General features: G+C 54.1%; 1 protein-coding gene across 1 annotated transcript in view; it reads left to right on the top strand.

Moving 5' to 3' along the window:
• The window catches only part of TCERG1L (transcription elongation regulator 1 like), a 191473-nt gene that overhangs the window by 160313 nt on the left and 18918 nt on the right, over positions 1 to 12242 (top strand). Inside the window, exon 9 of the mRNA XM_065920163.1 lies at positions 9424 to 9559. Within this exon, the coding sequence (XP_065776235.1) occupies positions 9424 to 9559 (136 nt within the window). The remainder of the gene's footprint in view (positions 1 to 9423; positions 9560 to 12242) is intronic.

The following is a 12242-nucleotide window of genomic DNA, read 5'->3' as shown; positions in this document are numbered from 1 at the left end:
CTGGAACATGTGCTCAGCCTCACAAGGCAAGGTAGAGGAGGGGATGGCCTTTGCTGCTGCAGTGATGGGAAAGGAGGCAGGGTGTCTGGGCCTGAAGAGGCTGGGGCACACGGGAGACGTGCTGTCAGCGCCGGGAGGGGCTGGAGAGACACGGGAGCAGAGGGGAAAGGCAACCTGCGCAGTCAAGAGGCCCGGCTGCCACGATTTCTACTAAGGCAAACATCCCGAGATCATGGGAGGGGGCCGGTCCGCGGCCCTGAGTCCAGCCAGCTGTCAGACACGTGCTGGGAAAGGCCCAACACGGAGCAAGTGGCCCCGAACGCCCAATGAAGACAGTCTATTTGCCCATTTTTAACTTTTTACTACGGAAAAGTTCTTCATAACAAATGGAACAGGATATTTAACTCTCCCATATACACACTTCCCAGTTTCGACAACTATATCAAGGCCAGTGTTGTTCATCTTTAGTTCTCCTTACCCCTCAACTCGGAATATTTTGAAGCAAACCCCAGCTATCATACAGATTTTATTTGTAAATATATCAGGACATGTGACTAAACTACAAGGACTTTTTAAAGGCAATCATAGTCACTCACACCTAAAAAGTAAACGACAAATATCACCAAACAACTTACTGTTATCAAATAGCTTCTCAGATATTGTTCAGATTTCCTTCACTGTTTTATTTTAAAACTTAATTTTTCAAGTCAAGGCAAAATTGTTTGTACATAGCCCTCCATGACTGTCTCCTAAATTTATTTTAGTCTGTAGGTTTGTTCCCTTTGGCTCCAGCTTTTTCTTTCCCCATTTGTTTTTAAAGACATCAGAATTTCTTCTTAACTGTGGAATCTCCCATAGTCTGGACCTTGGCTCACGGATATCACTGGATCTCCAAGATGAGCTTTAACTGGTTCTTCTGACCTGGTAGTTTCCGTGACTCTATAGCAGATCTGGAGGCTATATTAGTTCGAGTTTGGATTGGTATTTGGGCAAGAATCCTTCATGGTAGTATTGAGTTCCTTCTGTCAAGAGGCATCTGATGTCTGATCCTCTGTCTTCTGTGATGTGAGCAGGTAACTTGCCCTCATCCTTTCTTTCTAAAAGGACTTTTTCATGCTAATGTCTCAATTATATTATCTCATTTGCATTTAGCACCTTGCCTACTTTTATAAAGAAAAACATAACTTCATAAACCATTTGGTTCCCTTGAGGTGTACTTCAAATAGAAAACCCAAAGTAAATTCTTGATTCCTTCCCTTTAATTTTTGGAGAACGAAATGGCAACCTGCTCCAACATTCTTGCCTGGAGAATTCCGTGGACAGAGGAGCCTGACGAGCAACAGGCCATGGGATTGCAGAGTCAGACACGACTGAGCCACTTTCCCTCATCACTCACTCCCTTTAATACTGATTCTCAAAATACTGTGTTGTTCTCTAGCACCATCCTCCAACGATGACAGATTTATTATCAGTTCCTAGATCTACACATAGCTGGTATATTTCAGTCCATTTTTGTTTTTAATTTTAGCCTTTAAGAGACAGAGTCTCTCTCTCTCTTGGTTATTCTTAGGTAATTATCCCAGGTAGGATGTGTCCTTTTCAAAATGTAGGTGTGCATCTTTTCTACATAAAGATGTTTTCCTTGAATTATTTTTTAATGTTTGTTTTATTTCATTGCTTTGAGTTTCCATATTGGTGACGCCAAGTACACTGCTTGGCTCTCAAAGTGTTTTTTCCCCTTTTATCTCCAATTTCTTGGGTCTCTGGGATGTCTTTCCTATCTTTCTTTGGTCCAGTATCCCATTTCCCACTGAATTTGTCTGTTCTGATATGTGCTGCTATTTCATAGCATCCATCATCTTCTTTGAAAACTTTAGCGCCTGTTCAAAGAATCAGTAAACATTTCATCAGAGTGTGGGGCTGTCTTCCGGCTCCTGCCTGTGTGCACGTCTAGGATGTGTTCCGCTCATGGTTCTCTCGCTGACCTGATGTGCGGCAGGACGGTGACCGTTGCTGTAGCTCCAAGTGAGCTGGTTGCAGCAAGATGGTGACCCAGGATGGCCTTGCTGGCTCTGGGCCATGGGACGGGCCTTGGGCTCCTCCCCACTTCCTTGGGCAGCCGCGGATGCCCTGAGTGTCCTTGGTGCCATGGTCTGGCATCGCCTGCTCACAGTGTACGTTTTGGGGACCCCTCACCCCATAATTTGCAAGGACAGTCTGTAGGCTTCTTGTTCTGACAGCTCTGCCTACTTTTGTGTGAGAACTCAGATAGATTAAAAATCACCCTTCACTGTATTTCACATCATGAGGTCTGTTTGGTCTTAAGCCTCAGGACAGGAACCCCTTAGTGTCCTGTGTTGTATGATGGATGTGATCGGGCCGTCACATGTCCTCCAGGGCCCCCAAAGGTGACTCTGGCTGCAGCCAGTGGGGGCAGGAGAGTGGTCTGGGTTTCACTGTTGTTGTGACAGAAGTGATGAAGCTGTGTTTGTGAGATGCAGTGCAAACCCTCAGCCGGAGGGTACCCCGGCTGGTTCTCAGGGCTGCGAGTGTGGTGACCTCACGGATGCAGCGAAAGGCACGGTGGGACCTGCACGCTGGTGGGGCCTCTATTGTCTCTTGTCACCTGTTGGGTGACATTGCTGGTGCTCTGAGGCCGCTAGTGTGAGTCCCCAGACGAGGGGGGCGGCCACACAGGGTCCAGGACCTGCCTGAGGACCTGTAATCGCCAGGGGGTCCTCTCAGCTTTAGCCGACGAACCCTCAAGACGGCCATGTAGCATCCGCAGTCGGGCTGGGGGCGGACGTGGGGGCAGGGCCTTCTCCAGCAGCACCATCACCTGTCTCTGGACCCCGGGGCACCTGCCCATGGTGCTCACAGGGGCTCCTCCCCACCCCAGAGGGGCCACCTGCCCGCAGAGAGACACGCTTTCCAGGCGGCCTCCCCAGGAAGGAACCCTGGGCTCCGAGACCAAGCGCGCCTGCAGCTGGCATTCCCCCATCCCTCCAAAGGCCTGCACTGACTGGACTTCAGGGAGATGGGGGTCGGGAGTGGTCTGCTCATTCCCTCATCCCCTCCCCTCCACCCGCGTGACTCCTGGTTCCCAGCGCTCTGAGCACGTGGACAGAAGGCTGGGTGAGTGTGGTCACCCCTGTGGAAGGGCTGCTCGGCCTCAGGAGAGTGGTCAGCAGCTCCATGACCACAGAGCCCCTCCGGGGCAGGAGTCATTGCCTCGGGGGTCAGGGGGTGGGACGAGGGCAGGACAAGCAGGGTTGAGGGGAGCAGGGCAGGGCCAGGCAAGAGGGGGTTGGCCAGGTGGTCAGCGGTCAGCGGTCAGACAGAGCAGGGAGCAGTGAGCCCCGGCTGGAGAAGGAGTACTGAGTTCTGAAACAGCCCAGGCTGCAGCCGGGAAGCCTCGGCCTGCTCCTCCAGGGGGTCTGTTTCCCTACCCACATCAGGGCCCCATCCCTGCCCACCTTAGAGTGCCATCTCTGCCCACATCAGGGCCCCGTCTCTGCACACTGGGTGCCAGGGCTGCTCCATCGGGCCAGGGACAGCAGTTCCTGCTCAGCTCCCATGGCTCTCTGACTGGGGCGAGAGCCTGGATGAGCCCTTGGCCAAGATTCCATCCTGGGAGGCGTCCTCCTCAATGCCACTGTTGGCTTTAAGTCTGGACCTCCACATAGATGAGCAGTGCCAGCTAAGCTGGTGCCCTGCACCCCAGCCCAGCCGAGGGCCTGGAAACCACCTGACTGATGGCCCGGTCTTCTGACGGCAGTCAAAGACACCCTCCCACGCTACAACAGCAAGGCTAAAAATGAGAGAACACAGATCTTTCCAAGTTGGCCTCATCCGAAGACCATTTGTTACGAGCCACATGACAGAGTGTCTGAGGCCCCACAAGGCAGAGATTCACAGAAACTTTGATTCCTGCAGAATTTTATATCATGTCTCACACTGGAGTTACAGCCTGGCAGCATTTTAATGACAAATTCCTAGCCTTCTTTGCCAGAGGAAAGAACAGATTCTCCCCATCGATTAAATTAAATAAAAGATGAGATGTCATCCGGCTGAACAGAAGGCTGGAACCCAGCCTGGGGAAGGGTTGGTGTGGATCGTCAGAAGTGCCAAAGACAATGAAGGTGAAGTATCACCACTATTGTCATCACCATTATTATCACTGTCGAGTCACTGTGGTGTCAGCATCATCACCATGATCACCACTGTGTCACCACCATCCTCACATCACCGCCACCATCACCATCATTACCATCATCATCACCACCATCACCGCCACCACCACCATCATCACCATCATCATCACCATCACCACCATCACCATCACCACCATCACCATCATCACCACCACCATCACCATCATCACCACCATCATCACCACCATCACCGCCATCACCACTACCACCACCACCACCATCATCACCGCCACCACCATCATCAACACCATCACCAGCACCATCATCACCACCACCATCACCATCATCACCATCGTCACCATCATCAACACCACCACCATCCTCATCACCATCATCATCACATCATCATCACATTACCATCAACATCATCATCAACGCCATCACCACCATCACCACAATCAACACCATCACCATCATCATCACCATCATCATCATCATCATCATCATCACATCATCATCACATTACCATCAATAACCTTACCATCCCCATCGTCACCATCATCACCATCAACATCACCATCATCAGTGTCACCATCGCTGTTTTCAGACCTGTCATGTGCTGAGGAATTCACATGCCTCATCTGAGTTCTCCCAGCTGTAAAATGAGCCTCCTAGGGTTGTGAGAAGGATTAAATGAGGCGATGCAAGTAAAGTGGGAGGAGAGGGTCTGACCGTGTTTTTAGCAAACATCAGGTGTCCTCTGATGGGGCCTCAGGGTCTCTGTGCCACGCTGTGCACCTTATCTCTGACCTTCGCTTCAGGTGGCATCCGTCATCTGGCGCCCCACCTGGAATAATGAATAATCATAAAAATTGTGCCAAGGAAATAAGCATTCAGGAGTTATTTTATGTCCAGGAACCATTTAGGAAGTCATGAGCCTGTGGATCTCAGTTCCTCGGGATCTTGAGGATAAATAACCACATGTCCCGCTTCGGTGCCTGGCAGGGAACTCATGTCAGCTGCCAGGGACCTAGACCCCACCCTGGCGGGCCTGCTGGCCAGGCAGGGGAAGGGGCAGAGGAGCGAGTCAGGGATCTGGGCAGCAGGATCCGCAGGACACACCACCCTTAACCCTTTGGGTCCCAGAGCAACAAGCCCCAGATGACGGCTATGGAAGGAGTAGACACAGATCCTGCCGGACAGGGCTTTCCAGACCTCTTGGTGGGCGCGGTGGCCATCCTGCCCCCGCTCACCAGCAGCAGGAGAGCGAGCTTGTCCCCGTAGGGAGAGGCTGCTGGGACCCGCCAGAGTCATCAGACTTTGGCATTTCCTGCTGCACATTTTTATGAACAAATTGGACAGAGGTGCAGGAGGCTGGCTTATCATACCTATGGGGACTGCAAGATTGGGAGAAAGAGCTAATAAGCTGATGGCAGAATGGAGATGTTTAAATATTTCAACAGGACTGAAAAACGGGCTCACATCAGTGTCACAGATGGAGGCGTGTCAGGGTCTTCCTGTTCAAGCTGTTTTTCCAGAGATGCGGTCCAGCGTGCTCCCATCATCTGCCCTGGTGCAGCAGCAAGTGCCCGTGCCTGCGTCAGCGGGCGGGGCCTTAGGCCTGGAGAAGGGCGCCCCTCCGCGGCGCCTGCGGGAAGGCCAGGCCGCGTTCTGGGTCAGCCTCTCCCACCCTCTTTCCTCCCCTCCTTCCCTCCCTCCCTCTTTCTTTCCTTCCCTTTCTCTCTCCTCTCTCTCCTCGCCTCCCCTCGTAGACTAGACAGTAAGAAAACAAAGACAACACTTTCCTTCGAACTGTAACAGGCAGCTGGTCCATGGCCATAATTTCTTGGCCAAGGTGACCATGCCGACCCCAGGATGGCCGTGCTGAACCATTCAGGAGGCGGAAGAGGCAAGTCTCTGGGTCCCAGAACTGGCCTCCAGGCAGGGACAGAAGGGCCAACGCCAGTGGCCCGAGTCCCTCAGCCCCAGATCAACACAGGAAAGTCCGTCGTCTGCAGAAGAATCTGCTACCTGTAGCATCTAGCTGTATTGCGTCTGCTCTCGAGCATTTGCCGGAATAATGCGCTGCCCTGGGCTCAGGGGCAGGGTCAGAAAGCCCTGGAACACGTCTCATGAGCGGTTCAGCTGCTCCGGCTCCGTGGCGGTTCTGGGGGAGGGGCGGGAGGGAAGCGGGAGGGGGCAGAGCTCAGGGCGGGGCTTGGCTCCCCTGATGTCTCCCAAGGGGGTGCAGGAGGCAGGGGACACACCCCTCCCCTTGCAGTGAGGAGACCCAGCCCTGAGGTGGTCCCCACCCCACAGCCACTCCAGGGCTCGGGTACCCAGCGGGGTCCCCGGGGACAACGCCTCTCACCCTCCGTATGATGTTGACTTTACTCTATTCTTCAACATTAGGATTTACTTTTAGTACCAAGTTTTTCAGAGTTAGGATGTAAAAAATATTTTTAGCAAGTTTGCCTTTGCTTTTGATTGACTCTAATTGAACCGATTGCTTTGCAGTCTGGAAGGCGTCCAGTGGTTCTGAACAAAATATTTTGTGGAAAAAGCTGTAATCCGCGATCATCACATGTTCCTATTAATCTTGTTTCGAGTTACAACAATGCAAGACTTGTTTCCACACTTCTATTTTTAACTAATGAAAATTTATTACAAAGAAATCCTAATTATACCCTTTGGAGTGTGATACAATGGCAAATCCACTGGCAATTTTCTTTTTTCAAAATTCCACATAATGGCATAAGAAGCAAAGAATGTAAGTTCTCTTGAAGTCGTTGGTCTATAAATAAGATTCCCTAATGGGCTGAGCAAGCAGGTTGTTTTTCTTTGCACATTCCGTGTGAGGCTGGATTAATCCATATTATAACCCTGATGCGTGGCAACCCCTGTTAGATGTAGCACACGGTATATATATCCCACGTCCCTGGCATGTCCCAAACTGTTAACCTACGTGTCTTCACGGCACCCTGGTCAGAGCTGGAGAAGCTGCAGGCTTGGTGGGCGTCAGGAGCTGAGACTTCCCCGGTGACACCAGTGGGAAGGAACCCACCTGCCAATGCAGGAGTTGTAAGAGGCTCGAGTTCGATTCCTGGGTCGGGAAGATCCCCTGAAGGAGGGCATGGCCACCCACTCCAGTATTCTTGCCTGGAGAATCCCACAGACAGAGGAGCCTGCTGGGCTGTGGTCCATAGTGTCCACAAAGAGTTGGGCATGACTGAAGTGACCTAGCAAGCAGCTCCCATGACCTGGATGGTTGTCTCCTCCTCCCCACATGCGGGGCTAGAGACATGCCCAGACCATCCTGCGCGTTGCCCTGGCCTCTGTTCCTACATGCTGGGAGCACCTTCCAAGCGGTGACAACCACAAATGTCTGCAGACGCTGCCACAGGTCCCCTGTAACAGATCACCTGGGGAGCCCTGATCGTGACCTACATCAGGAAACCCAGACATGCGTGGTGTGAGTGCCTTTAACCCTGCAATTCCTGGGGAGCAGCGGGCTTTGAAATGCGTGTGCCCTGCTGTTCCGGACCTGCGAGCGCCCAGGATGCTGTCCTGTGTATGGGAGGTGGGAAGTCAGCGGACTCCTCCTAAGGACTGCCGGGAAAGGTGGCCTCCGACCAGGCTTGCACTGGCATGTTGAGGTCACTGTGTTCAGTCCTGGGCCTGGAGGGTGGGGGAGTATTGATGGTGTTGTTCAGTCACTAAGCTGTCCAACTCTGGACTGCAGCACACCAGGCCTCCCTGTCCATCACCATCTCCCAGAGCTCGCTCAAACCCATGTCCATTGAGTCGGTGATGCCATCCAACCATCTCATCCTCTGTCGTCACCTTCTCCTCCTGCCTTCAATCTTGGCCAGCATTGGAGTCTTTTCTAATGAGTCAGCTCTTTGCATAAGGTGGCCAAGGTGCTGGAGCTTCAGCTTCAGCATCAGTCCTTCCAATGAATATTCAGGACTGATCTCCTTTAGGATGGACTGGTTGGATCTCCTTGCAGCCCAAGGGACTCTCAAGAATCTTCTCCAACACCACAATTCGAAAGTATCAATTCTTGGGCATTCAGCATTTTCTATGGTCCACCTCTCACATCCATTCATGACTACTAGAAAAACCATATCTTTGATTATGCAGACTATGACTTTGACTTTGCAAAGTGATGACTCTGCTCTTTAATATGCTGTCTAGGTTTGTCATAGATTATCTTGCAAGGAGCGTCTTTTAATTTTGTGGCCGCACCCACAGAGGGATCTGGGTGTCAGGGCAAGGATGCCTTTTGGTCAGCAGGGGTCCAGTAGGCACCTCACGGGTGAGAAGAGGCAGAGAGGGAGGAGATGGGGAGAGGTTGGGGGCGAGGTGCTGGGCAGACCACTCCCCGCAGGGCCACATCTGGGAGCAGGAAGGGTGAAGGTGGGAGTAGAAGTGTCTGTCTGGCCAGATGCTTTCTTCCAGCAGCGAGCATCAAGGTGCAGTAGAGGGAGGTTTCTAGGTGCTTCCAGCGTGAGGAGTAGAACCACGAGGAGCTCCATCAGATGGGCAGTTGAACAAATGATGCGAGTGGCCGGGTCGCTGCTTCGTGAGAGGGGGCTCTCTCCTTCCTCTCGGCCGCCCCGCCTGGCCCCTCCCCGTGCCCATGCTGGGCCCGGCTTCCTCCCTGCCCTTGTGTCTGGGCCTGGGCTGCGGCCACCCCTGGGCTCACGGTCACCTAGCTCTCCCTGTCCTTTGCAGACCCCCAGGGTGAGGTCCTGTCTCACTGCCATCACCAAATCCTCCCTTTTGGGCTAAACCCCAGAAAACGCTTTCTGCCCTCTGGCTGTAGACAGAATAACTTCCGCATAACTGTCTTCCATGCCATTGTCCAAAGTCAAGTCTAAAAGCCAAAGTGGAACCAGGTTCAAGATGCAGTGACTCATTCGAGTGACAGATTCGCTCCGTTCGCTCGGGTGACAGCGGCCTCTGGCAGGGAAGCTTCAGGGCCACTCGGCCTCCTTCCCAGGCTGTTCCGAGTGCTCTCAACCCTCAGGCCCCACTGAGGTCTCCCTCCGGCTGTGCTGCCCCGTTAGGGCTTCTGTTCCACTTTCTGCCCCAAACGCAGCAAAGCAGTTTGCATCCCTAGAGCTGAGTCTCATCTGAGCTGGGCTTTGCAAAGTGCTCAAAGACTCTGCTCCTTCCAGGGGCCAGAAGGGCTTTGAAAGGTTGCAGTAAGAATCAGGTGGGTCTCCAAGGCCCTGGTTGACTCTCTGTATCTTGTTCCCTGAAGGACGGAAGGCCACGTGAGTCCCAGGCCCCAGGAGGCAGAAAGACAGGATGCAGGCGCCAAGACACCCCCGCCCCAGATCCTTCTGCCGCTGGAGGAGCGAGCGACCCACTTCCGAGACATGCTTCTGGAGAGAGGGGTAAGGGGCCCACGGTGTCCGCCTCAGTGGGGGTGGGGGTGAGCCGGCCACCGCTCCCCCAGGACCACTTCCCCTGCCTCACCGAGCTGCGTGCAGGCTACATGCAGGACATTCAGGGGCCGAGAGACACGCAAAGGGACCAGTCCTAGGAGGGAGCAAGGCTTTGAGGGTGTGATGCGTCGCGGGCGGTTCTTGCCCCTGTCCGCGGATGCGGCTGAGCAGTGAGCAGGTACAGGTCTCCCGGAAGGGGCGGTCCCCAGGACACAGCGCTGGTTTGTGTCCATGGCCCTCCTGCAGGCGCCCGGCCGGCTCCTGACGTCCAAGCCTCAACGAGACGCGCCCTGCAGTGATCTCACTCGGGGAGAGGCTCGCACCCCTCTGGGTCAGCCCAATAGGTTTTGAACAGTTGGGATGTCTTAACGGTTGTTGACTTCTGAATCTCATTTGACTTGAAGGGGGACAAGCATTTTAATAATTGAATCCCAGTCCAATGACTTTTATTTCCTGTTTTGGCTTTTGGGTATAAAATGAGCCTGATACAGTAGTTCAGCCCAGTTGGATTTCTTCGTAATATGAGCCTAAACGCAGAAGGCAGTGATAGGAGCTGGTGTGTAATGATAATTACAATGAACACTGTAAGTGGCCTTGGGAATGCAAAAGCAAATTCCCTCTGCAGTCAGCACCCAGGACAGGCTGCCTCCTGCGAGGCCCCTCCCAGAGCAGGTGCAGCCACGAACCAAGGGGAGGGCAGTCTGCGGACACCCCGACTCCCCCCGGGAGAGCCTGAGCAGGCCTGGCACCTGGGCGGGCGGGGCCGAGGCTCCCGGAGCTGAGCCGGTGTGAGCTCTTGAAGAATTAGGAGTGAGAAGGCGATTATCTCAGCCACCCTCCGAGGGGCCCCTCATCTCCTCCGCACCATGAATTTTAATGCACGCGTCGTTTTATCTGTCTGGAGACACTCAAAAGTAAAATACAGCCCTCGGCGCGAGGACCTGGAGAAGTAGGCTTGTGAGCTCAGTGTGGCGATGCCATATGTTCAGTGTGAATTCACGAGGACGCCTAGGGACGTGTGAACTCACACGCACACAGGACTCGTCCCCAGTGTGGACAGAGGGCAGGTTGTTTTAAAAAGCATGATTTTAAGAGTTATATTTACTAGGCTAAAATGCTGTTTTAAAAAAGAATCCCTCCCCATGCAACTTTCTTCTTTCTTTCAAGACGTAGAGGTGATTTCATCAGAAAATCCTGAGGATGGGATGGCCTTGGGAGCAGCTGATGCTCTTCTGAGGGGCGTGTGTGTGTGTGTGTGTGTGTGTGCGCGCTGTGTGTAGAGGTGTGTGTGTGCTATGAGTGTACACAGGTGTGTCTGTGTGTCTCTTTGTGCATGCTGTGTTTACACGTGTGTCTGTGTACCATGACTGTACACACGTGTGTGTCTGTGTGCCATGAGTGTATATGTGCGTCTCTCTGTGTATTCTGTGAGTGTATATGCATGTGTGTGTGTGCCGTGAGTGTATATGTGCGCCTCTGTGTGTTCTGTGAGGGTATACACGTGTGTGTCTCCCTCTGTGTTCTGTGAGTGTGTATATGTGTGTCTGTCTGTGTGTGTGCTGTGAGTTTATGTGTGTGTGTGTGCCATGAGTGTATATGTGCATCTCTCTGTGTGTTCTGTGAGTGTATACACATGTGTGTCTCCCTCTGTGTTCTGTGAGTGTGTATATGTGTGTCTGTGTGTGTGCTGTGTGTACACGTGTGTGTCTGTGTGCCGTGAGTGTATATGTGTGTGTGTGCAGTGAGTGTATATGTGCGCCTCTCTGTGTGTTCTGTGAGTGTACATGCGTGTGTGTCTCCCTCTGTGTTCTGTGAGTGTGTATATGTGTGTCTGTGTGTGTGCTGTGAGTGTACACGTGTGTGTGTCTGTGTGTGGTGTGTGCTCCCTACCGGGCCCACCGCAGACCCCACGTGGCCGACGGGCAGGGCTCCCCCGCGCCCTCCCCTGACTCCCGGCTCGGCCCTCACTGCCCCGTTCTCAGACTGCCCACGTCAGCAGCCAAGACGCGCCCTCTCCCGCTGGCTGCGGAGAGGAGCCCAGGAGCACGGGCCGCAGTGCAGGCCCTGGCCGCCCCGGGAGGATGGAGCCGGCCGGGTTGAGACGCCGCCACCGCCACCCGAGGGGGCTGCCCGCTCCGTGGCCACAGGCCCGCCCCAGGGTCCTGAGGGCTGGTGCCCAGCGTCCCCGCTGGGCTGGGCCCGGAGCTGTCTCCCTCGCCCTGCCCTCCTCGCACTCCTGGCACGGGGCCCCTTTCCCGGGAGGTCCCCGAGCCCTGCCCCCGGCTCCCCGGCAGACACGTGGCGCCCCACGGCCGCCGTGTGCGCCTTCCTCGCGGCCGAGTCGCTGTGCTGGGTCCCGGAGGCAGGGGCCTCTGCGGCCCCGCTGGGCTCCTCGAGCCTGGCTCCCGGCACTGGCTCCCGGGGCGCTCAGCGACCTCCCGGGTTCCCTTCACCTCCAGCCCCGGTCGTCTGCATGTGCCCTGGGCCATGTGCCCTGCCTGACCAGGGAGGGGGCCCGTGGCACCTGGGTGAGGGGGTTTATCTCCTGGAGCAGCTGTTCTTCCCGTTTCCTGCTCCTCCGCTCGTGTGGCCCCAAAGCATTTACAGGATAAGACATCACTCATGATAAAGC

Source organism: Muntiacus reevesi, chromosome 2 (genome assembly GCF_963930625.1).
Source record: "Muntiacus reevesi chromosome 2, mMunRee1.1, whole genome shotgun sequence".
Classification (NCBI taxonomy): domain Eukaryota; kingdom Metazoa; phylum Chordata; class Mammalia; order Artiodactyla; family Cervidae; genus Muntiacus; species Muntiacus reevesi.
The sequence above is the reverse complement of the archived record's forward strand: the minus strand, read 5'-3'. Positions and strand labels throughout refer to the sequence as shown.